This window comes from Haliaeetus leucocephalus, unplaced genomic scaffold (assembly GCF_000737465.1).
Source record: "Haliaeetus leucocephalus isolate CR32 unplaced genomic scaffold, Haliaeetus_leucocephalus-4.0 Scaffold339, whole genome shotgun sequence".
NCBI lineage: Eukaryota > Metazoa > Chordata > Aves > Accipitriformes > Accipitridae > Haliaeetus > Haliaeetus leucocephalus.
Genome location: NW_010972775.1, coordinates 22,777,883 through 22,803,756, shown reverse-complemented (window position 1 = coordinate 22,803,756; position 25,874 = coordinate 22,777,883). Strand labels below are relative to the sequence as shown.

At 48.4% G+C, this 25,874-nt stretch overlaps 1 protein-coding gene across 2 annotated transcripts in view; it reads right to left on the bottom strand.

Annotated features, from left to right (window-relative positions):
• Positions 1–12,258: 12,258 nt before the first annotated feature.
• Positions 12,259–25,874, bottom strand: part of GLCE (glucuronic acid epimerase) — a 35,759-nt gene continuing 22,143 nt past the window's right edge. Inside the window, exons 2-5 of one of the 2 annotated variants that reach the window (XM_010572131.1) lie at positions 20,642–21,204; positions 16,679–16,924; positions 12,964–14,028; positions 12,259–12,471 (exon numbers count right to left, since the gene is read on the bottom strand). In XM_010572131.1, coding sequence (XP_010570433.1) covers positions 13,004–14,028; positions 16,679–16,924; positions 20,642–21,191 — 1,821 coding nt within the window. In that variant the 5' untranslated portion in view covers positions 21,192–21,204 and the 3' untranslated portion in view covers positions 12,259–12,471; positions 12,964–13,003. Of the gene's footprint in view, positions 12,472–12,616; positions 14,029–16,678; positions 16,925–20,641; positions 21,205–25,874 lie in introns of those variants that run through there. The other variant, XM_010572130.1, reaches the window with a different exon arrangement.

Below are 25,874 nucleotides of genomic sequence, written 5' to 3'. Positions count from 1 at the left end.
CTCCTCCTTCAGCTGACTTTTTCCACCCGGAGAGCAGTGCTCCGGTGGCAGCGGTGTGGGATGAGGGATGTCTCCTCCTCCTCCTCCTCCTCATCCCCCCATGGCCATGCACAAAGCCCTGTGGGGATGTCAGGCACCGCAGGCTGCAGGTCCAGCCCAGGAGCCTTTGGTTTGCGCCGAGTTCAGCCAGGGAAGGTTCCTGCCTGGCACCGGCTTTCACCCTTAAAGGCTGCGGTTTGTCTCTGGCGAGAGGACCCCTGACACGTCCCCTGTCACCGTCCCTCCGCCGCGTGTCCAGACTTGGCTCCAGCGTGCGTGGAGCGTGGCTGCAGCAGCTCTCGCACGGCACAGCTCTCCCCGCCAGCACCAGCCGGCAGCCGGTGCCTTTCAATGGAGGGAAAAATATTTTTAGCTGTTAATTATTAACTTTTATGACTTACGGCGGCACAAGGAGAGAGACTAGTTGAACTGTAAAACTAGCGTCTGGGCTCCTTTGAGTGCTCGGCCCCAGCATCAGCAGCACGGGACATGCCAAGACCTTTTCCAGCAGAACAACAGAGGCTTTGTAGGAGGTTGTTATTGCTGCGGGTGGCTGCTGGTATCTGCTCGGGATCTGAGATGAGCAGGCAGCTCCGAGCATACGCATAAGCTCAAGGCTTTCCAAAATCAGTGCGTCTCAGGCACGTGCTTGAGCTCTTTGCCAGACCCAGTGCTTTCACTCGTCCTCCTCGGGGGACGGCCACGTCTCAGCGCCCGTCCCGCTCCTAAAACGCTGCCGAGTGAAACTTCCATAAATTCTGCAAGCGACCAGCACAGCCATGAGCTGCTGGTGCTGTAGGAGGGCAGAGAAAAAGCAAAGTCCTGCCGGCCCCCGCAGCACCGTCCCTGTCACACACAGCTCCTTCCCACCTTCATCTTCTCACGGCGCGTGTGAAAAACTCCCAGCCTCCGGGTGCAGACCCACGGGTGAGCATCGTGCCGTGCAAACCCCCAGCATCCCCGGAGTAGCGTGAAAAGCAGCAAGCCAAAACGATTCAGGGGAAAAAGCAGAGCGGCCGGTACTTACGGCGCTGCTCCCGGGAGCGGGGCTGGGTCGGATGCTGTGTTATCGCCGGCGCTGGCTCTGGGAGACCGTATTACTCATCTGTGTACAAACACAGCCCACATGGCCCAGCCGCGTTGGAAGCCTGGCCGGGGCGTAGGCAGCCAAGCGAGCGGGCTGGGGCAGGTTTTGCCAAAACCAGCAGCCCGGCAGGAAGGGCAAGGAAGCTCTGTCAAACCCCCTGCTTGCTGCTGGCACCCGGCGGGACCGTCCCCGCACCCCAGCTGGGCTCGGGGGGAAGGACGCGACGGAGGTCAGCCCCGCCGGCTGCTTTCCCAGATTAGGAGCAAATTAATTCTGGCTCGTCTTTTAGTGGAACAGGAAAAAGGCAACAAAATAAAACCGGAAATAACTGTGGCCAAATGCTCTCAGATTGTGCTCTGGATTAGCTTCAGCCGGGCTGCAAGGAAATGGAATACGGGCAGGAAAAAATATTAACTCACAGACCTCCCTGTGCATCTTCAGCTCCCAGGCCCTTCTGCTTTAGCACCGGAAAACACCCGAAACTTGCTTAACTGCCTCCAAGGAGACTGTAAAGTTAAAACCCTCCTGTAGATGAAGAGGGAGGTGCTCCCAAACTGGAAAGAGTTCTTACATAGTTCCCAGCTGGACAGAGGACCACAGCCGGCTGGGCGATGGGGGTCCCCTCGGTCACCGCGGAGCCGGAGCCACCGGCTCTCCCCACGCCTGTGCCGGCTGCAAACCCCAGCGCAGTTCCCCTTCTCCTCCCCGATAAAGCCTCTATTTTTACTGCAGCCGTTGGTAACATGTTTCACAATATCTGAATAGAGCAGTAGATTGAGTACTGCGAGTCGCTGGAGAGGGTTGCATGGGCATTGCTCCTGTATTATTAAGTAGTTGGAAGAACTGGAGCCTAGCGTAATGCACTGCTCACGGGTCACGGGGAGAAGCATTAAGGGTCATATGAAATCAGGGCTGGTGAATGTACAGCACTATCCTGCATTTTAATCACAAGGGAAAGTCTCTTGACATCAGTTTCTGGGTGTAAGCGTATTAACCCTCCTTTGCCAGCATTGCAGCACAGCTTCCCCTTGGACAACGGCTTCCCAGGGCTCTGCCATCTCCTTTCGGGTGCTGTTCCCACCATGAGGGATGCCCCAGAGCTGAGAGCATGCCCGTTTCCCCATGTCAGAGCCTCGCTGGCTGACCCACTGGCGGGAGGCAGCTATGGGATGGGCACGGGGATTTGCACCAACGGGTCCGGTAACAGGTTCCTTAACGAAGGGACCCCCATGCAGAGAGCCAGATGCCACCTGCAAAACCCAAACCCTGTGGCCATGACCTCTGCTACCATGAAATTCATCCCTGGCAGCAAACAGGAGCTCAGGAGATGAGCCAGGGATGTGGGGACGGATGGGTGCCAGCAGAAGCCGATGCTTACGCTTCGGCGTGAGCCCATGCAAGGCTGGGTTTATAAACAGCCCTTTTATTTGGATGAAGAAAGTAAAGCCGTCCCCAGGCAGTAGAAGGAAGACAATTTCATCACAGCATTGCTCAGAGGAGGAGCTGTATCATGGATAACCGGGCACCTCTGGGTCACCCACAGCTCCTGCAGCATTTTTTCCCCCTTGCCAGCAAATTAGCACAAAATTAGGATTTATTTTGCAGGCACGGGGTGGGTGAGGCCATGGCCGGGCTGCGCACACACACGTCTGCATCCAGCTGCGGGGCAGGGGACAGCTCGGCTCCTGGGGCAGATTGTCACTGACTTCATACCCTGCAGCCCCCGTCCCCGCAGGGCTCCGGGCCAGGAGAGAGGTGAGCAGGAGGAAAACGCTGCCTCTCTGCCCATTCCATGCTTTTGGCATTAAGCATGTGTTTTAAACCATCTCCTGGGCTCTTTTTTCCTCCAAACCATTGACCGCAGAGACCAAGATGCAGATTTACTCTACTTACCCCCTCGCCTGCCCGGGTTTATGAGCTGCAGCCAGTCAAATGAGCTGGAAAGGATGAAGTCTGCTGTTGCACCGTAATAAAACCATAAAAAACTTTAAAATTACTCCTGATTGTTTTTACACGATCATTGACACAAACCCATCAGATAATCCAGCCGCATTTATTCGCACTGGCAGCTCGTGCACTGGCAGCAGCTCTGCCTAGCAGCGGCGGAGGAGAGATTTTATACCCGAGTACTTTGACCCTGCTTTGGGCATGACCTCCAGCCCGAGGCAGGACTTTCTTCTCAGCACCGTGCCCGTGTACAAGCAGCCTAGGAAACCTCATGTTTCCAAAACCAGTGTTTTCAGCGCTTGCAAAGGCTGTGCCAGCCCCGTGGTGCCTCCCATGGAACTGGTGCAACGAGTTTCAAACCTTCCCGGCACTGAATGGCTGAACCTCCAGCTACGTTTTTTGCAGCAAAACAGAATCCAAGCTGAACTACAATCATGCGAGCGGGACATCCCGGGGATCTGGAAACCAGCAGCGAGCACAAACCAGCCAAGAGCTTTTACGGAGGGTATTAAAAGCCAGAGAGGATGAAAAATGAAAAATTGGTATTTGAGTAGTGGCCAGATCCTGCTGCCCTGCTCTGTCATTCATGGAGAACAGTGTGAGCTGAGTGTGGCCGAGCACAGGGAGCACCGCTGATCTGGGGGGGTCACGGCAGCTCTAGGTGCGTGCTGTGGGCAAGGGGTACCTGCAGGAAAGCCCCAAACAGGGTGCCCAGTGCAGGTTTTGGGGGGGCCCAGCTTGGCCCAGCAGGCAACTGCTGGAACTGGGTGCTGAGCAGTGCCAGTGGGGACATCCTGCGGCTTGGGGACAGGGACAGTGCTGGCTCTGCCGCCACTTTGCCAGCAGCCCTGGAGCACCGCATGGCCTGGGGAGCACTAAGGGCACACGCATACCCCTGCACATCACCCGTCCCCCAAGCTGCGCACAGACACGGCCCCGTGCAGATGTGCAGACCCACCCCCGCTGTGCACACCCAGCCCCAGATGTTCACAGCCACCCCTGCAGATGTGCACATCCACCTCCTAGGTGTGCACACACCCCTGCCTACGTGCACCCCCCAGACGTGCCCTTGCACTCCCCCGTGCAGATGTGACCACCCCACGCAGCCCCTGCACAGCCTGGGGACAGCCACCACCCAAGGGGCAGGGGATGCTGGTGGCCCCCGCGCAAGGGACCGGAGCGGAGGCCGTGTCGTGGGTGCCAGCGCTCATCCCACCCGCGGTCTCAGCTCATGAATCCAGGCTGCATCCCCCCCTGCACTCACCAGCACAGCGTGCTCTGGTTTTAATCACTCCCTGGTTTTTATTTGACTTATAACTGGGCAGCAGGAGCGTAAAGGTGACTTTTCCCTGCTGGCCATATCCCAGAAAAACTGCGTCTGTTTGCTGAACTGTAGACAAACATCCACCCTCAAAAAAAAAATGACTCAGTGGGAGCTGTGGAGGCAGCCGGACCTGCCTGTAAAGCCCTGCCAACCTGGGGGAGAGCCTCGGCAGGCTGCCGAGCCCCCAGGCACCCACACTGCCCCAGCCCTGGAAGCTGCAGGCTGAGCCCAGCTTTCAGGCTGAGCAGCTCGCAGGGCAGAGTCCGGCCCTCGCAAGGGTGTGCCTGGGCTGTACTCCCACCGCCCAGCTCTGCCCGTGTCTGACGCACAGGGGAGTGATGGCAAGGTGCTCCAAGCAAGTATTTCTTCTTTTTTTTTAGTCTTTAAATTAACTGGAGAGTCCGGGCACAGACTTTCCCAAAGTTTCTGTCGAGGGGTGAAGACCAAGCGTGGGAAAGGTTCCCCCCAAACCAGAAAGTGTCCAAGCATGTGAAAGCCATTGCACGGGAGGATTGAGGAGCATCCCTGGCCCCACAGCCATCAAGAGCTGCGGGTCAGACACACAGTTCCCCACAGAGCCAGGAACCAGCGTAGGCAGAGGTGATCCTCCAGGATCTCTCGCCCTTGCCCTGCCCAAAACCTGCTGTGTGGCCCCATCGGTCCCCCACCACCCCTGGGTGACAGGGCCAACAGTGCCTGGCACAGCAGTGGCTCCACCGGCCGGTGCTGAGCCCCTGTGCCAGATCCTGGAGGGGGGGGCACTGCGGCCAGAGGGAGCCTGGTCTCCTGTCCTCCTCCTCCTCATCACAAAGGGGACCTTGTCAGGGCAGTGCTGGCTCATCCCTTCCCTCCTGGCCAGGTTACCCAGAGAGGAGCTGCCGCTGCCTCCTCTCCGTGCAGCATCGCGACAGAGCCGCTAACAGGAGGTGCAAAGGGAGAACTAGTTAATATTTAATTTAGCCCTAAGCCCGCATGTTTAATTACACACATTTAATTCTTTGCCGTGTTATTCATGGTCTACCGCAAGTGCCGCCTTTTCAGTGCAAACCCCGCTGGGGGCCGACCCGGTGTGTCCCATCTCCTGCAGCCCTGCAGGGCCCAATCCTGCTGTGCCTGAGTGCCGGGCAGAGCACGTGTGGATGCCCATGGAGGACAAGGGCTCCCACTGCAACCTCTGCCTGTGCTGCCTGCACTTTGGCAGCATCATCTTTGCAGCAGGCATTGCTGCCAGCAGGGCTGACACTGCTGGGCACGACCACAGCGCAAATACCAACAAGGGACAATTCACAAGGTGACAACTGTGGAATAGGAATGCAACGGTTTCTTCTGCTGCTCCGAGTTGTTTTTTCCCCATAAAAGGGAGTTAGTCGTCTATAAAGTCAGTTGTTGTGAGCTGGAGCTATTCTAAATGAAGGCAATCAGTTGTTCCAGACCTTGTGCTAGCTCACAGCAAAGCGGAGCCGAGCTCATGATGTGCCTGACTTGCAGAATTGCAAAATGTCCGTAGGTGACCCGGGGCTGCAGCGTGTCCCACGGCCCCCTGCTTCGGTGGGCGTTAATGGCCTGTGCTGCCAGCGGGACCCGCACACATGAGCAGCTCCCCGAGCGCACCACAAGCCCGCTGGCACCAGCAGACCTCTGCTGCAGTCAGGGCAACTAAAGGCTTTACAGAAATCGTTGCAAATAACAGAGCAGGATGGGTAAAAGCAGGTGGCACTCACAAGCCGAGCAGGATCCCTGTCCCTACCCCCTTCTGCAACGGGCAGGGAAAGCTGGGGTGAGAGTGGCTGGGGGCTTTGCTACAGGATGGGGTCACTCTGGGAACACTGCTGCCCCAGCAATCAACAAAAAAAACCCCAAAACTTTAGAAAGTTTTAAATTCATAAAAAAAAAAAAAGAAAAAATTGGCATCATTAGCAGCTCCATCATCACTGTTAGCAGCCGTTGTGTGAGCAGAGGAGAAGCCCTGCTGCAGCCACTTAATGCCTTTGGAGACCACCCCTCTCTGCCCTCCTCTCCGGAGATGCCGTCTCTCGGCCTCCTCCGCCCCGAGGAGCTGGGGGGCTCACGGCAGCAGGGTGGGGTGGGCTTTGCCCCCACGGGTCACTGCTGAGCCTGGGAGGTACCTGCGGAGCAGCTCTGGCTTCGCTCCAGCGTTTCCTCCCCTCTTGCTCCACCATCGCCTGCTCCCCATCTCCCGCATCCCAGCGGAGACCCCTGCATCTGGAAAGCAATGGGGGAGCACTGAGGTGGCTGAGCCTGGGTGGAAAAAGGGAAGTCTGGCCAAAATCACCACCCTGGTTCATCCCAGGCAGGGAACAGGACCCCTGCCCTCTCGGCCCCTGCTTGCAACCGGCCCCTGGTGCTGGCACAGCCCAGTTCATGCAACACGTTTCTGGCTCCAGCCTCCCTTAATTAATACTTTTAATGACAAAATGAATCTGCTTACAGGGCATGTGAGATGGAGGAATGTGCCAGTGCTGACATTACTGTTAAGTTTTTGGAGGACATGGGGGTACAGCAGCCCCAGCCGGGAGCAGGGATGCTGCAGGGATGCAGAGCAGAGAGAGAGGAGAGCGGCTGCAGAAAACCAGTGGGGAGGGAAGCGGGTGCCGAGGAGGAGCCGCATCGTGGGAGAGGAGCCAAACTCTCGCTGGAGTGCTGGGACTCCACGGGGCAAATCACCCCCAGCCCTTCCTTGCCATCCCTGGCACCCTCCTCATCATCACTTCCCTGGAGCTTCACGCGCTGCTCTGCCTGCCCACGGCACCCATGGGCCCAGCTGGATACGGCTCCGCTCCACACACGCCAGGCCCAGTGCATTACAGAGAGCAATAGCCAGTATTAATATTTAATTCTCTCTAAGCAGCTCATCTCTCCGTTAAGCACCCAGCGGCCAGTCCTGCAGTCCCCGGGCAGAGGGAAATGGCATTTACCACCAGCTGCTTCTGCTGACATTTGATTGTTCAAACAAGGCCCAGGGAAAACAAAAAGCTACAGTGGAATATCGGAGCATTTAATAAGATCCAGCCAAGCCCTGTGAGCACTTGGGATAAAGATGGGATTTCAATAAAAAGGCTTCTTTATGATCAAATTAATGGGTTAGTATTCCCCACCCAAGCAATGCCATTTGGATTTTCTTTTTTTCCCCTCCCAGTAACAGGCTTTGCAGAAATAAGTCTTTTTAGATGCTTCCTGCACACAAGCAGCTGACGGTGCCGCCTCTTGCTCCATGCCCGGGGGGCTCTGGCTGATTCGGTACCTTAGAGGTCACCATGCAGAGGACGGCTTGATATCCCACCTGGAAAAACGCAAGGAAGGGAGGAAACCACTGGCCCAGGGCCAGCACAGGGTCCCTCTGGAGGAGCTGGGGAGCAGAGCAGGTTCCCGCATGGCACAGCCATAGGATGCAGCCAGCCCCAAGCCCTCACAGCATCCTCAGCGCCTGCACAACAAGCCTCTTCCCCAGCATCCTCAAAAACCTCTTTTCAACACCCAGAAAGGTTCAGCCAAGATTTTGCTCACAAACAGGTGCCTGGACCCAGGAAATGTGTCCGTGCACCATTTATGTCTCCCAGCGCTGGTAAAGAAGCTGCCGCCTCCTTCACTGGAGACCTGCTGTGCGGGGAAGCCGCTCGTATTTCCTCATCAGGGTGACAGAAAGCCACTAAACCATGATGAATCCATTCAGAAGGGAGTGCCTTAAGGCAATGGCATCGCTTAAGCTCAGGAAGGCAATCAGACTGGGCTTATAAACAGGGAAAACGCTTTAGAGCAGCATTTCTGCTGGCAGAGGGGGGCCAGGAGGCACATGAGGCAAGGGATGGAGCCCCAGCAGGATGGTGCAGAAGGAAGGCTGTACGTGGAGCTTTTTCCCACTAGCAAATACTATTAATCTAGACTAAGCTAGAAAAACAACAAAAAAAAAACCAACAGACACACACCTCACCTTCACCACCACCACGAACATGACCTGGTACCAGCATCTGCACATGTTGAGGTTAAGAGCAGACCCTCAGGTGCTTGAGGCCAGGCCAATACTTGTGTTTCTTCCCACACTTTGCACCAGAAGCCTGACCTTGCTGTAATTAGCTATCAAACATATCACATTGCCTCTTTAGGGACAGGAACAGCCAGCCCTCAGCAGCCGGTTGTCTGTGGTCACCCAAGTACGCTGAGAAATAAAGCACTGTTGGCGTATTCACAGCACAAGGGTCCACCAATTCCCTGGTCCAAAGGCTTGGTGACACCTCGAAAGGAGCAGGAACTCCTCTGCTCTGTGGATGACCAGCCTTTTGTGGCAGCTGGCAGGAGATGCACAGAATCCATCTGTCCTGGCCAGTGCAGACAGACAGACTCCAGAGCGTGTCCTGCTCCCGGGATGGCAGCTCCACTCGAGGCCAGCGGCGTGGTGGGGTTTGACCCCTTCCAGACCAAGGCAGGCACATGTACTCCTCTCCTCTGAGATGGGAAACCCCTGAGTAGCTATGAGAACAGAAGCAGAACCCCTCTGCTCCCTCCTCCCACCCTCTGCTCATTAGTGGTTATTACCATGGCACAAGGTGCTCCATCCTGTTAATTTTCAGTTCAACCCAACGCGAGCTACTCAGCAAGTTGCTCAGAGATACAAATTCAACAAGATGAGCTCTTAAAATATTTACTGTCCTAAAGATTCAAGCCACTGAGCACCAGGATGTCTTTCAACATTTGCACTTCATTGCAAAACTCCACCTTGTTGAATAGGCTGAAACATTGAGCGCTTGCCTTTTAAATAGCTCCTGCCATTTTTGGAGGAGATTAGTAAAGTATAGAAGCAGCTATTTAACATTCAGGAAATGCAACGCATACATGGGAGTTATCAGTCACTCCAGGCAGATGGTAAATGTATCTCCTTTCACCACAAACTGAGCAGCAAACATTCAAATTCATCACCAAGACAACATATTGAAATCCACTTCTATTTTCAATTCATACGTTTTTAACAAACTGCTAAGTAATGAAAATCAATATTTTCACCCAAGCAGTTGGGAGACAGTCCTGAAGCTCTGCCCAGCTGCAGAAGATTTGCTCTATGCATTTCAGTCATGCAAAATTATTCACGACCAAGTCAAACGTGGCATCCTGGGTGCAGCTCACATTTACAGCCAAGGAGGCACTGACTTTCCATCGATCAGCTCCGATTTAACAGCACTTCTGCATCAAGGTGGGAAGCATCACTTCAGGCATGGAACGGCTAAGACAGAGGTGACCTCAATCCCAATTTTGGGGGGGAATTTTGATAGGACTTGCATATTTTTAGCTGAAAAGAGGAATTAAGAAAGTGGTGCACTTCTTGGACATTACAGGCAACCTCAGCAGACCACCTGCTGTCTTTGTTAGGGTATTTTTTAGTGACCAGTCAGTTAAAATTGTTACTTAACAAAAATCATAAAAACTCAAAATGAGATGCCTTTAGCAGAAACAACTCACACCAGCAACATACTGCATGAACTTTACTCGAGCAGACAGAGAATATAGATCTGTAGTCCTCACTCCAAATCAGCAAACTCTTAACTGTTGAAAAGAAGAACGTTTTCCACCTTACTTAGAATAAAAACCTTCCAGAATACCCTAAAAGGAGACATCTTAAAACCACTAAGATGACTGCTCACCAGGGCTCACCTGCAACCACACATAGGGTAGAAGGTACCAACTGAAATAATGAAGATGCCCCACGTTTGTCTTAAGATAAAAAAATTTATTTTACAGTCTTATAAAGCAGCTTTACATTAAGCACAAACGTTGATCCATTTACTTTGTATATAAACATAGTAGAACCTTTCCCGCTGCAAAAAGTCATGTCTTGCTGTATATAAAACTAACATGTGCACATTGTGCTTAAACTGCAAAGTCTGTACAGCTTTACAAAGGACTACCCTTTACAAGAGCATCCTGTAAACAATTTATTGCATATTTAACACATGGTGTATATCCCACATGTAAAAAAAAAAATGTAGAAAAAATAAAGTACAATTACAAGGTGAATGAAAATAGCAGCTTTCAGTGAATGTCTTACACAATGGCCAAGAAAAACAGCACTGCCACACTTGTACAGTTGTGCTTGTGTGTCACTGGTTTGCATATACTCATGCGCACTATGTTTCCGATGAATTCTATGTACAGTAAGCCCCATGGAAAGATTGAACAGATCTTAGCCCCTAAGACCTTTGTCAGTTTGAAGACTGAAAAGAAACAAAAAAAACCAACTTAAGTGAATTCGATGAAGTTATGGGCACCAATGTCCAATAATCCTCTTCCACTGCACAACTCAATTAAAAAGAGTAACAGGAGAAACCCCACACTAACTCTCTTCGGTTCTACAACCTCTGATGGTGGTTGGTTGACGTCACACATGTGCTAAGGCCAACAAAAATGCAATGGAGATGTTAAGGATAAGGTGGTCTGACAGGACCGACGGCATTGGCATGGCCAACCTACGCTTCTGAGCTCACCTATCCAACAGCTGCCAGGCTGCCGCTCATGAAGCACTGAAAAATCAGCAACACTGCAATTTTTCAACTGGCATTAATTAAAAAAAACCCCAAAAACAAAAAAAAACCAAAAAAACCCCCCAAAACCAAGAGGAAATTGTGGCCTCCGTAAGGCACCGATACCACCTCTTGAGCAGTACCCAGAGAGTTTCTCTAGATTCTCCAAATCCAAAATGGGCACAAGATGGAGGAAACATGCAGGAGAAAGATGTTTCTGTGTTTGCAGCAAGGACCAGTCGTTTGTAAAGGAAGCACATTTTTCTGGGTTTTGTATGTGTGTGAGTGTGCGCGTGTGTGTACACATGTACGTAAAAAAAAATTCACCTCTGCTACCTTTGGTATTGAAATTTCTCCTGTGACATCCACTTTTCATATTAATTGATATAATCGTAGCATGCGTTTGCAAAGATCAAGTAATTAAAAAATTGCTTCAAATATCTGCAAGAAATAGAAAAAGCATCAAAAAATAGAGAAAAGAAAAAAAATTAAGATGCATATTGTCCTTGTGCCTAGCCTTTTTGTGATTTAAATGAACTTTGTTGTCAGCACGAACTTCTTAAGCTTATCCCCCACCTACACGTACAACACGTAATAGGATCAGTGGAAAAACCCCAAAGCTAATACATGTCCTTCCCATGCCGGCATATGTCAGGAGCTTTCAAGTCTGGGACTCTTAACAGAAAACACCAGCATGCCTCAACAGAGCTGATAACCCAATATTTGTTACACTACCAACCAAAACACCCCTGATCTAACGATGCTATCAGTTGGTTTTACTCTTCTGGATCAACCAGGATGCTACACACCAAGAAGGCAGACTAATGGTGGTTGTAAAGGACAGATAAACAGGAAAAAAAACCCACTTGGTTTCTTCTGCATTACAACAGTACAGTGAAAGCGTTTGGGTTCGGACGTGTGTGTTTGGTTATTGCACGGGTACCCTTGCTTGCTTGGCAGAGCCATGAAGACAAAGGACACCCAAAAAGCCAGTGCTGGAGATGTAACAACCCCTTACACTATGAGTAAGACAGTAGGCAGAGGTGAAACTTGGTATTAAAGCACAGGTGGAGCTGGAAAGCCCTCTGGGGTAATTTTAATTTTTAAAATGCTTGATACACTCAAGCAGGTTAAAAATGAAAATCACCATAGGAAAACCATAATTAATTCCAATTGCATTTCCTGCACACTACTGAAAATGAGCTCCACGTCATACTCCGGAATTCAAGACAAGTCTCCCAAAGAATGAAGTTGCCAAAGCTTAGAGAAACCTCTCAGATGTAATTAAAAAATACAGTACAAAACATCAGGCTCCATGACAAGAGATTCCAGCTACCAGGGAGAAGGCGACACCAGCAAACCTGACAGGCGATGGTAAATTTGGCTTTATAAAAAGGGGGTAGCATGGTTGCAGGCTTTGTGTAGTCCGTGAGCCCCACTGAGTTGTGCTTACGTGATGTGACTTCGAAGCCTGCACGCTGTCTGCGTGTTTTCTGTTCACATGTCTGTAAAGAAACCATACAGCTAAAGGATCTCCATACAGAGAACTGAAAAAAAAAAAAAAAGTGTATTTTTCACCCCAAGAAAAGAATCCTTATTAAAAAGCCCCCACCTTTAAAAAAGATACACTGTCCACTACCCAGGCTACAAGTAAATACACATTTACGGCGTTACACCACATGATCTGTTACGCTGTTCCAACATATACACATATTAACTCCATTTTAAAAGAGGCCACGGACTAACTTTTCAGGCAAGTGCTGGACTTTAGAGACCTGTATGGCTTCTGCAGATATTTTCCTACAAAAAGGAAAAAAAAGAAAAACAAAAAATGTCCCCAAACTCAGGAGCACAAAGGGGTTTTGCTTCGTGCAGATAGTTTCACTGTGGAGCACTAAGGACAGGTGATGTTCCCGAACCCTACCCATCAGACCCAAATGTTTTCACACTGGAATGCAATGATTTCAGGAGATCAGTTTTAAGGATCACTTCTTTGAAACGGTCTGTAAAAATTTAGGATGCAACCGTTGAAACTGTACCTCTGCGAGGCAGCAGGACCGAGGGGTTTGGTTGTAAGCTCTAGTTGTGCTTTGCCCGGCCGCCTCGCAGGTAGCTCTTCCACCTCTTGACGAACTCTTTGAAGATGGGGGACTCGTCTATCGTGCTGAGGAGCTGGAGCTGGTTGATGTGGGTGGTGTGATAGTCCCATCGGGCCAGGTTGGGAGCGGTGCCGAGCATGAAGTGCCGAAGGTCGTAGATGGTCCCTGAGCCGGTGTCGTAGAGGGGAAGCATGGCCTTCAGGGACTCCATGCCCCGCTCGTAGAGAACCCGCGCCTCCTTCCCCAGCTTCTCCCCGGCCGTTTCTTTTAAGTCATACAGCCCGATTAAGGAGTACATGAAACCGTTGAGCACGAAGGAGCTGGGTGAGGTCGGGTACTCCTCATACCAGTCGTGCCGGTTCATGAAGACGGCTTTCACTCCGCGCTGCTCCGACGGCAGCTTGTACGGCGCCGTCGCCCGCAGAGCCGAGCTGAGGAACGCGTGGTCCTTCGTCAGCAGGTACGCCCGCACCAGCGTCGAGATGGCCTGTCCTTGCGCCATGGCCGAGTACCAGCCCGGGTCCAAGGACTTAAAGCCTTCCCCCAGCTTCCTCGTCACCATGATGGGCCAGCCGCCCCTCTCGTCCTGGTTCTTCACCAGCCAGTTGCTGGCCGCAAAAAAAGCCGCCATGTGAGCGGTGGCCGAGATGGTGACGTTATCGAGGAAGCCTCTACCCTTCGCTACCAGCCTCACCACTCTCTTGGGCATGATTTTGGTCTGCTTGACGGCTTTTGTGTTCGAGAGGCCGACGCCTTTCCGTAGGTCGGTCACCAGGTCTCTGGTGAGGGTGCTCCAGCTAGTCCTGGGACCGATGCCGTAGTAGATGTCTCGGTCCTTAAAAGCAATGAGCTGGGTGTTGGAGATGTAGTGGACGGTGAAGAGCTGGTTCTTCTCCGTCGTCTCGAGAACCACGGAAACGCTCCCATTTGTTATGAACTTGAGATCGAAAGAAATAATAAAATCTCGGGTGTTCCCAAGCTGCAGAGATACCCCCTCGGTATTTTCTGCAAAACAAACCAAAAAAGCCTTGTTCAGTGGTAAAACACTCATTTCTCCAAAATGTTTAAGCTACAGAGCGCAGCTTCCAGAGGTAACCCCTCTTACCAGACAGGATCCAAAAGCTTTTAGGGCAGCCCATCAATAATTCAATCATTCTTTCTGCGCCCTACCGTGTATTATTTAATTAAGCATAAAAGTAAATCCGCAAGCGAAGGCTGACTCCCGCAGCACCGGGGAAAACTCGTTTGCCTCTTACATTAACATGCTGCAACACTTCGTTGCGGAGCAGAAGTGCCAGGGGCTCGATCGATGGCTTTATTGGAGGCTTCTGGTACCTGATCGATGGAGGAGTGCAACGGACACCAGCAGCATCTGGGGTAAGGGAAAGGGACATCAGCGGGGGGGGGTCTTACTGCTGCCTGCAGCTGCCTGCTGGCAGGATGCAGGACAGGCAGAGCTGCACTTTTCCTGCAGGATGGGGCACAGCAGCCAAGCTGCAAGAACGTAGATGCTGCGTGATCTTTCCCTTCTGTAATTCACAACATAAATGAACCACCACTCTTTTGCTCCAAACTGAAAATTTCACTTGGCAGAAAAGACATCAAAAACGCAGCGCCGCTCGAGCAGTTGCATTTCCGAATAAAGCTCTGCTTTCAGCAAAAACAAAAAAGCCAGGAGTGCCGAGAAGCAGGTATTCAGGATCCCCCTGGGACTAATATTTACATTTACAACTTTTTCTTTCCCAACCTGACAGTTCCAAAAACCAGTGCGCTGATTAGTTTAATGGGGGAAAAAAAGAAAAGAATATAGAAAGACTAATGTGTTAAAGTATTTATTAACCTCTCCATTGGCAAAACTCAGTTTAATTAAAAAAAAAATTTAAATAAAGCTCCTAGGCAATGCCACACAATAAAATCCGGTGCTCTCTTGCAGGCTAGATTTTAAAATGTAAAATCAACTACTCCCCCAAAAACCTATACTAGAAGATCAAAGGGCTAATTAGTTTGTAAAGCTGTGTGCAAATCTTGTAGCTTTGAAGGCACAGGGGGATGATAAACACTTAAAGACAGTCATCTTAAATTAACAGCTTTCCATAGAATAAAATTTGCCTGTGCGAGGCAATTGTCTCCTTTCTGCTACTTCTTGATGTGTGAAATACCCCATAAATATTTCTATGTGCAACCTTCGAGTTATGGTCAGCTTCTTCTGCAGAGCAGAGGCTTTTCTCCATCTCCCAAACTAATCTACAGCATTTTGCAATGTCTTGTGTTGTACGGTGCTATTGTACAGTACCTATTATTTTGACTGAATGTCATGTTTTCCAATCTTTTAAAGTAAAAGCCTCACTCCTTTGAGTTTTGGAGATCAGCATCTGCTTCGGGAGAAGAAACTGAGCGCTTTGTTACACAACATTTTGCTCCTATGAAAAATCTAATTAAAAAACCCCACTCACAATTCCTGTCAAGTAAGTTTTATGGTTCCTTGTAAATAAATGCTTGTGTGATAACGAAGTGAATTACAATGGCGGGGGGGGGGGAGTTTTAAGAAGCAAAGGAGAACTAAAGGCTGCCTGTTGTTTGCACTGCCTTAAGCGCCTATAAATCCATTACTTAAGGCCATCTAAGACGAGTGGATGCGTACCTCGGCCTTCGAGCCCCGCAGATTACTCTGCCATCAATAAAGGATGAGGAGAGAATACATAACAGATCTTTTAGCCTTTCCTCTCCCCATATTTATCTACTACAAAGACACAAGAGTGTTCGACAATTTTTTCCCTAGAGACTCAGGCCTAAGGTGCCAACTGAAAATTACTTCATTGTCTTTTTAAGTAATGGACTCATTAATTCTAATGGGTATTGATCGAGGAAAAATACATTACGTCCTTATTAATGAGCCTGTCCTAGCACAAAGGAAACTCTTGCATGAAATAATGAATTTCCCTGCTAAGTACAAAACAGAACACAGTAAATTGAAGAGATGGCAACAAAATGCATCTTGCACGTCTGCAGGTGAAGGAGAACGCCCGTATGCAGCCCCAGACCTTCACCGTCCTCCCCCAGTCCTCTGCAAATACCTGCGCAGCACATGGGCAGCTGCTCCCTCTTGCTGCCTTGTTTAAGGCAACTTGGGTTAGCCAGAACCAAGATCTCAAATTTTGCAAAAATACTTGCATCCCAATGAAGAGAAAGATCCAGGGTCCAACCGAAGAGTTGCACGTGCTACGCTTGCCCCAGGCTGAAAATAGACCTTATCTATCATCTGTCAACATCTGCTTATCACACGTCAGTGCTATTTCCCAGGCTTCACAACTGGGTCCATCTCTTTTTTTTTTTTTTTTTTTTTTTCTTTTTTTTTTTAGAAAAAAAGAGAAAGGCTCAGGAAACGTGACTGTAGCTTCTCACTGCCCTCCATGCATACATCCACCCACTTTTTCATTAAAATAGTGTTGAAAAAGCAGTGACAGAGAGAAAACAGAAGAAAAGAAAAACTCCAGAGGTACGGAAACAAGATGACATTCTCAGGTGAGATCTTAAGGATGGGAAGTCACACGGGATAAATGAAAACACTTTGATCCCAGCAAGTTAAAGCTCCCCTGATACCATCTGTGCAAATTAACAGACATGGCTTAGCTGCCACACATTTAGGATAACCCACCTGGAGCAACAAACTGTTTGACACTAGTGAACTTGGCTTTATCAGATACTGTGGACAGAGAGCAGCCTTTTGGCACTGTCCAGTCTGCGGACCTGCTGGTTTTGTCCTTCTCTTCAGCTGTTTCGTACACCTCGATGTGAGGTGGTTTCTCTGTCAGGTTTTTACTGTAGTGGCTCAACCCGTACTGTGCAATCTGGATGGGGTAGAAATAGCCTTGAGGTCCCCACTGTGTGGATAATGGCACACCTATGAGAGAGGAAGAAAATGAGTATTTTATCAGCATGTTTTCAAAAAGCAGTGTTTACAGCTCTGCACACTCCTCCTCCGTACCCCATCACTCCTTTACTTCTAGCAAATGGTATTTCTAGGCTTCACCATTAGCTAGACTCGAGGAAAGTCCTGTTCAAGGAGTGAATTGCTCCCATTTACACTGAGATCCATGACTAGGCAAAACTAAGCAGATCTGAGCGGCCGAGAAGTCCTTATCATGGTCTTCCATACATTCTCATTTAATTGTTTACTGAAGCACCACACTTATTTTAAAATACATTTAAAATGCCCTAACAGATTTTTTTTTTGCCCCTACCCCAGAGACCACTAAATCTCCAAACAATGTTACATCTAACACAATCCCTTTAATGCCACAGAAATCTTTGCAAATTTGGTGTATATGTTATTACTAGATTTTGGTAAGAGTTATTTGATGCTAAAAGAGCAATTTAGCCAGCATCTGCAAATCTGCTCCAATTACCTTGGCTCCCCTAAGAGTATTACAAGCGCAGTCTGAAGTGCTGCCTGCGGAAACCAGCCAAGCTCTCCATGCAATACCAACAGAACATGCCCCAGCTCTTCCACCCAAAGCTGTCCCTTGTCTTCAGAGCTACTGCTCCAGCCCAGCCGTACCCGGGATTAACCCTCCACACGCGACTCACTGTCCCAAAAGCTGGTAGCCTCGCAGGACAGCACACTTCTCACTCTTAATTCAGGGTTAGGGTGATTTTAGATTTAAAAGTCTGCACGGACCAGAAGAACCCCCTGGAGCACCACCTCTTTAGAGGATTCAAAGCAGGAAGATCACAGAGTACATCTTCCGTAGCCTGATGTATTGCATTTCACATGCAAAACCCATTGCATGAGCTCAGACAATGTCACATAGCCATGCTTGATATAAAACTTCCACCCTCCGTTATGATCGTTAGCAGAGATGCACCTGCAGAAAACCCTGCCAAGCTCCAGGCTCTCCTCTGCCTGCCCTTCACCAGCTCCCAGGAGCTGCAGCGTCGGGGTTTGGGTGGAAAAACCCTCGTGCCATAAACTGCCTATTGCATCACCGGCTGTGTGGGAAATGAAAACAAACTGTGTGGAGGAGACTTATTTATACACATACCTCCATAAGCAAGCAAACACAGGATACTTAAGATACGGATAAAACCAGGATTCTCTTAAAGTCCTGAGTTTTATGTGGAACAAATTCCCAACCTCTAAATATGAATCCAAAGTGGGAACAGATCACTGTGACCCTCTTGCAGGAAGCCAAGGATAGTTAGTACTGTAAACCTTTGCAGGTGTGTAAGAAAAGGAAAAGGAAGTTGAAAATAAACATGTTGGCATTTGCACCATTTTTCCCCTTGGCAATGTCACGCTCAGAAACCAGTTTCTTCTGAAATCTGGTACAATGAAAAGCTTACTTAAACTAAACGTAAAAAGATACATTTTCATACATATTTTGGTGCTTTGTGTTATTAATAAACATTACTGATGGAGATGTGATGGTTTACTGCTGCCTAAAGAGAAAACCATCACAGGAAATATTTAAATACCATGTATTAGCTCAACTCCTGCAAGCCAGCTTGCTCATTAATGCAAAGCATTTTCAGCTAAGGGTGCATTCATTGAGACTGAAAGATGCAAAAAAAAGAAATCTGCTATGAGACCTTTACTTGAAATTTATACAAGATGACAAGATTAAATTCTCCAGGTCACAGGACATAACAACACATTAACCTTGCAGAAAGGGAGAAGGTGAAAATATAACATGAGGTTTTTTCCGTCATGCAGCAATATGAGAATCTCTAGGGCTAGAATGATGCAAGGCAAGAGCCTAAAACTGTCTGAGAATGTGTTTTAATATTAAAACGCCTTCCCAACAAACTACAACTCCGACCTGCTTGCTGGATGCCAGTAACTCTATTGTCTTTACAAAACCCAGGCTCTGGCACCACTTTTTACAATGATAGCTCTTAAATCACATGCTGCAAAAAAGCAAGGTTTATAGATAAATAATCACATTGTCGAGTGTTAAACTCGCTGGTCTCTTGAGGCTTAAGTAGAGAGCAGCTACACACGACAACAGCCTGCAGAATCCATCCTGGTTCTCAATTAGCTCCTACTGAATTTCAGCTTTTTGCTGGAAAACATCACAAGAATTGTGGAGTCCAGTTGCAAAGGGCAAAGGGGCATCTTGCACATCCTCAACATATCATACAAAAACTGGTGGGGCTCCAAGACCTAGGTCCAAGCCCAACAACAAAAGCAGCACCCATGGCTATTATTGATATTCACAAACTGTATTTAACCAGCAATGACCATAGCAATTAGAAAGGAAAGCTATTTCCTCAGCCTCTCATGGTGGATGTAAACCCTAAGCAGGGCAATGCTCACACATAGTGGGTGTGCAGTTACCGAGATGCATTTGCACCTTTGGGAAAGCCCCAAGTTTCAGAGCCCTGCTTCCCTTCCTTGGCAGATGTAACAAGGATGAGAGTTAAACAAAAAATAATCAAAATGTGAGAGCAACCTTACAAAAAACTCAACTGACACACCCTAGGCATTTGTTTACATGAATCCTTTACAGAGAAATTAATTGCAAGACATGCCAGCTTTCTGCAGTAACCATATCATGGGAAGAGCTCATATCAACACAGCAGAGCATCACCCTTCACTGAGGTGCATGAAAATGAATGTATTTTATTCCTTAAGTGAAAGTTGGTCTTTAATTTATGAGGGGTCACAGTGTCACATTCCATAATAGTTTTATAAAGTCATTGATTTTTTAATATGAAACCTGACAAGAATTTTCTGCCATCAAATCTTTGCCGAGACGAGGGAAGACCTTGCGTCCTAATTACCGATAGCATGGTTTAGCAAAAGTGCAAACTGGAAAGGTTTTACTGTATATTAATTTTATCGAGGGACGCTTCAGTGGCTGGAGAGCTTTTTGACCCTTCAGCAGTTCTCCGAAACCTCCTCGCCTTGCTGCAGGCAGCAGCACCTTTTGCAGGACAAGGCGAGGCGATGCCCCGCCTGCCCTGGGTACGGCAGCGCGGTGGCACTGATTTACCTGGACCCGTGCACAGGACGAGCTTTGGCAAGAACAAATCCCACACTGCTGAGCAAAACCTTCCCCGCTTGCTCTCGAGCAGCCCAGCAGCGAAGGTTTTGACTGCTGTATCTCCAGCACTGCCCCGGCAATGCAAGGAGACAGGATATTGTTAAACCTGAAGACAGATACCCACTATTAAGCTGCCCGTGAGCGGCCAGGCTGTTCCACAGGTGCTGGCAGTGCTGTTTGGCTCAGAGCGTGGGGCTGTATCTGTGCCCGCAGGGAAGCAGGAGCCTCCTCAGGCAGCAGGGCCAGGCTTTTTTATTTAATTTTCTATTTTAAAATAATTTTGGCTCGCTGACGGAGATGACAAGCGTCAACAACAATGCCAAAACCTGACAGTAGCACTGTAAGAGAAGTGTCCCGCCACCTCCAGAGTTTGCTGCAACCAGTAAAACCAGAGATGCAGGATGGGAACTGGTAAACCTACTACAAAGCAGAGACTGTGCGTGATTTCTCAGAGTAAGCGTGTTTTATCAACAGTATCACGACAAAATTAAGATCACTTTGCATCTCAAATGATGACAGCAAATTTTAAGAAGCATTTCAACTATTGAAAAAAAAACCAACTTAACACAAACCTTCAACACCACTTATGCACTTCACTCTGTCTCGAACCTCTACGTTGTAGCCCTCGAAGGACATGAAGACCCCGTCGGGGTGGTAAGGTGCTCGCTGTGTGTATACTTTGGAGTAGCTATGAGAGAATTCAAACCTGTCATAACCATCGTACTGAGCAATTTTCCCATAAACCTCAAAGTATTTCTCTACCCAGCTGAACGGCAGGAAGACCTCGTTGCCTTCCCTCCTCCCTTTAACGGTGTGCTCATCATTGATCAGACAGTCAATCTCCTCATACTTCAGCCCCGGGGCTTTGTTGCCGTTGAAGCCTCCTGCGACGGGGGGAGCTTTCTGCTGCTCCTGGGGCGATGCCTCCTCGCTCTGCTGCCGGGCCAGGTCACTCTCGGAGGCTGCAGCAGCGGCTCGGCGTTCGGGACCAGCGAGGCTGCGGGGGAACGGGCCGGCTCTGTCGGAAGAGCATCGGTTCCAGAGCAGCACCATCACCAGGGTGAAGAGGGCGCAGATGACGATCAAAGTCTTGTAGTTGACCCGAGCTGCCAAGCAACGCATATTCACACCATACCTGCAAAACAGAGAGGGGAGAGGGTTTTAAGATGCGGTGCTTACAGCCGGAGCTGCTGGTTCTGCTAGTTCAGAGTCCCGCTGGAGCCCGTCCAGCAGCAGCATCGCCACGTGCGCACCGTGATGGTGTTTGGTGGGAAGGGGACAGGCGGGGGCACCTGGAAGACAATTTGGGTTTTTCCAGCTCTCCGCAAGCAACAAGATCAAACGTACCAAGCCACAATTCACCTCCCTGCTGCAATAACAGATTGTTTCACCAAATGCAAAGGATGCAAAGAAACAGCTGCAATCACGGGGCGACCGCTTCTAAATAAAAAGCGTGATGTTGATGAGATGCTCAGCAGCCACTGGGAATCAGCGAACAAACTCTCACCGGCCTCAGAGCACAAGGGGAAGAGAAATCCCCAGCAGCATTTAACCACCACCTACCCAGCACCACGAAAGAGGAATTTCCAACAAAACAGCCTTATAATCAAAACCTGAAGCCCAGAAATATTTGTAGTTCACACAGCTTAAATCACTGAGATACCTACATAAAAAGGGATGGCTATTTTTGCCTTTTTTTTTTTTTTTTTTTTTTTTTTTTAAAGCACAACCTATAAACATTTTCTGAAAAGAAACTCAGTGCTCAAGGCTGGATTGATTCTTGATGTTACTGCCCCTCAAATGCACTTCTAAAACAATAATGTGTATGAGGAGGAGTAAGCAGGCTGGTAATGGAGGACTTCAGAGCCAGAGCCCCGGCAGGGACAGTGATAGCAGCCCCAAGGCAGGAGCCTCCAGAAGAAGTGAAGGAGGGACTGGGAAAGGACAGGACCTCCATGGACACGCTCAGGGGCTCATGTGTCCTGGTCCCCCAGGAGAAGGCAGAAACTATGTAAACCCTCTCTCGGGATTTTCTTTTATTATTTTCTTCCTGCACGATAAACCTCCTGCTGCACGAAGCATGCTCCAACACCACCATTACAGCCCCACCAAGGAGCAAGGCTGAACAGCGTGAAAATAAATCCAGAAGTTGAAGTGATTTAAGCACGTTCGCTCAGAAGACCCTAGTTTTTGCTGAGGAATGAAGTCCTTCAAACAAACGATGTGCATTTTTCAAATGCGCAGGAATATTTAAGATACACTTCATAAAATCCCTATTAAACAGAAGTTTAATTTCACCTCCCTAGTAAGCCACGGCATCAGAGCCGCTGAGTTAAGTTTTAAACCCGTTGCTTAATTGCAGCCCCATCTGACATCCCCGGGGGCCGCTCGGCAGCTGAGCTAGGGGACTCGTGCAGCCCCAGGCGTGCCAGGATGGTGCAGCGGTGCCGGACCTGACCACTGGTGATTTCAACAAGGTGCTCCAGAAACAGCTGCAGATATTGCAGAGATTCTGCTGATCAGCAGCAGTTAACCATACAGCAATTAAAAGGAGTTTCACCTCGAGTTCCATCCCCCCCTTTTTAAATGGAAATAATCAATTATCTCTCACCAGTTTTATGCTTCCATACTGTAAGCACCATCTGGTCATTTAAAACTGGACTTTAAAAGATAAGTGTCTTATTTTCTGAAAGCCCAGTTTACTACAAGCTTTTAGAGAACATAAATTTATATATAATTGTGTTTTTATGGAAATGCTAACATAAGAATAAATCCAATTTTCTGCATCAGCAGATAATTTCTAGTGATGATGCTTTCAGGATGACCTCAACAAATATGCTCTGCTCTTTTTACACAAAGGGATAATTCACTTTTAAATACGGAATGACATTTCTGACACACTTCACCCCTACCTATAAAACTCAAAATTAATTAAGCCATCTGGATTACCAGGGGATGGGGAGAGAAGGAGAAACACCATCACCACACTTTTTACATGCCTTTACCCCATGCCCATTACTCCATGGTTTTAAACAGGCTCCATAGCTGTGAAAAGGTCCTGGCTATGCCATTATACACAGCTTTTATTTTATTTTGGTTCTGCTGCCTTGGACAGTAGAGAATTTGGAGCGGTACAAAGCGTTTCCTATGCTCACCTTGCAGCTCCAGGGAAGAGCAGGAGATGCTGCAGGTTGGGTCCAGCTGCATCTGCAGCTTCCTGGAAACGCTGCTGAAATATTTAGTTTTTATGAACTATAAATGAACTGAAGAGGACTCAGAAAGAAAAGTGGAGTATTTTCAGAGAACCATCACATTAAGTGTCGCCAGTCACTGAAAAATCTAGAAATATGTGAGAGAGGCTTATTACATGTTAAATGGATAGATGGATTTTTATTCAACTGCAGAAAAAAAGAATTCAGAATTTCAACAGTAAAAAGAGGTAATTTAAACCCACAAAGGGACTGTTAAATTGGTTTATTCCCTTGCTGCTCTTATAAACAGGATTTCATCATACCATACTTGAAAGATTTAAGGAGTACAACACAGGAAAGTGGTTTTAAGTTATGAAGTAATATATCCACAAGATCCATGTTTGTTTTCTCCTCATTTTTGCTGGATGACACACCTAGCCTCTCTAAGGCTGTGTACCAACACATCTCCCACCTAAATTTTAAGGTGTAGGCTGTTATCATGAAAGTCGGTCCTTATCCCGCAAGTAATACTGGAGCTACAGGTTTTAAAAGGCAAATACTTCTGAGAAGTCTGGCTAAAATTCCTTTAATTCCTATGCTGAATTACTGGGCTACAGAAATGGCTGCAGCAGAGCAATCACTGCTGTTATTTACAGCTGGGACTGACACCTGGCACTGGCCTACAGCAACAACACAAATAATCTATAAATTAATACTTGTTTAGTTTTACACTGTTTACGCTTACATAGTTGCTGTACAAATCATTATATAAATTCTAATTAAAATGCAATGAAATAGCATTTCTTACAGAGTGAACAAGTAGCTTCACATGTATCCCAAAACAGGGACGCAATTAGAGAAACTTATTTTGCCAATTCAAGTGAGGTGTCAAGACAAGGTTTTGAGACACTGTTTTTAATATAAAGGACAAGAGGGTTAAATAAAAATAAAATCTTGATACCGCTGCTTTATTAATGATGCCTGGAAAGAGGACAAATCTTTGTATTCCGTGCTGTGAATTAGGAATCCACAGTCCCAGCTGTGTATCTAAGAATGACAGATTCAGTTCTGGTACTCAGTTCTTACAAGAAACCAAATTATTCGCATTCTAAAAATATATATGTCTCTCTCTCTCTCAGGAAGTCCCTTATAAGACAGGGGGTTTTTGATCTGCAAAACTGTGTTGAATATATTAAAAGTAAGAATTTCTCTGAAGTCCAGGCTATTGCCTGTGTCCTGGTTTCAGCTGGGATAGAGTTAACTGTCTTCCTAGTAGCTGGTACAGTGCTATGTTTTGAGTTCAGTATGTGAAGAATGTTGATAACACTGATGTTTTCAGTTGTTGCTCAGTAGTGTTTAGACTATAGTCAAGGATTTTTCAGCTTCTCATGCCCAGCCAGGGCACCTGACCCAAACTGGCCAACAGGGTTTTCCATACCATGGGACGTCCCATCTAGTTTAGGAACTGGGAAGGGGGGGGGTGGGGATTCGCCGCTCGGGGACTGGCTGGGTGTCGGTCGGCGGGTGGTGAGCAATTGCCCTGCGCATCACTTGTACATTTCAATCCTTTTATTACTACTGTTGTCATTTTATTAGTGTTATCATTATCATTATTAGTTTCTTCTTTTCTGTTCTATTAAACCGTTCTTATCTCAACCCAGGAGTTTTACTTCTTTCCCTGATTTTCTCCCCCATCCCACTGGATGGGGGGGGAAGTGAGTGAACGGCTGCGTGGTGCTTAGTTGCTGGCTGGGGTTAAACCACGACAGCCTGGTTTCTGTGTACTTGGCATGGGAACCATCCTGGTGCTTCACTCGTCATTGCTCAGCTTCAAAGCCCAGGACAAACACAGGAGGCTCCTCTCTTGGATAGAGCCATCGATTTAGGCCATTTGTAAATCGAGCAGGCAATGCTGCAGTCTTTTTGCGTACAGTTGTGCTTGTAAGCAATACTCTCCAGCAGAGGAAGACCTTGGGGTGTTTTCTAGGTGGGAAGATGCAGCTCCCCAGGACGGGAAGCACTGTTTGTGCCTCCCAGGACAGTTGAAAGGGAGGATGCACTCCGAAAAGCACTTCTGCTTTCCCCATCTTAATCAACGTGATGTGGTGAATTCATTTTAAACCAACTGGCGTGGAAGAGGCTAACCTGCAGCAATCCTCGGACTTACCATCCTGATCTTGTTTCAGAAAGCGGGATTTAGTTTCTGCAGAGGGGGGAGACCGCAGCGCTGCTGCTGCCCATCTGCCTGGCGACAGCGTTTCCTCCCTCATGCTTGCACCAGTCCTCGCAGGGTCTATGTTTCCAGAACCTGAACATATTTCAAGTGGAACGGGAAGGCTCTGCTGCGAGGAGGATGCCAAAGCAGCAACATGGTCCTGCTGCCCAGAGCCCTTCCAAAAAACCACATCCTCAGGTGTTTTTCAAGTCTCCCTGGCATTCAGAGTTAAAAAAGACAGACTATTAAAGAGTGGTACGTGCTGACACTGGACACAACAGTTTGCGTAAGGGCTGATGCATGTTACCCAGGCTAGAGGTGAGAATTACTTAAAGCTTTCTCACAGCTCCCAAAGGTCCCATCTGTGCAGGTTACTGGACACGCTGCGGTGACAGTGAC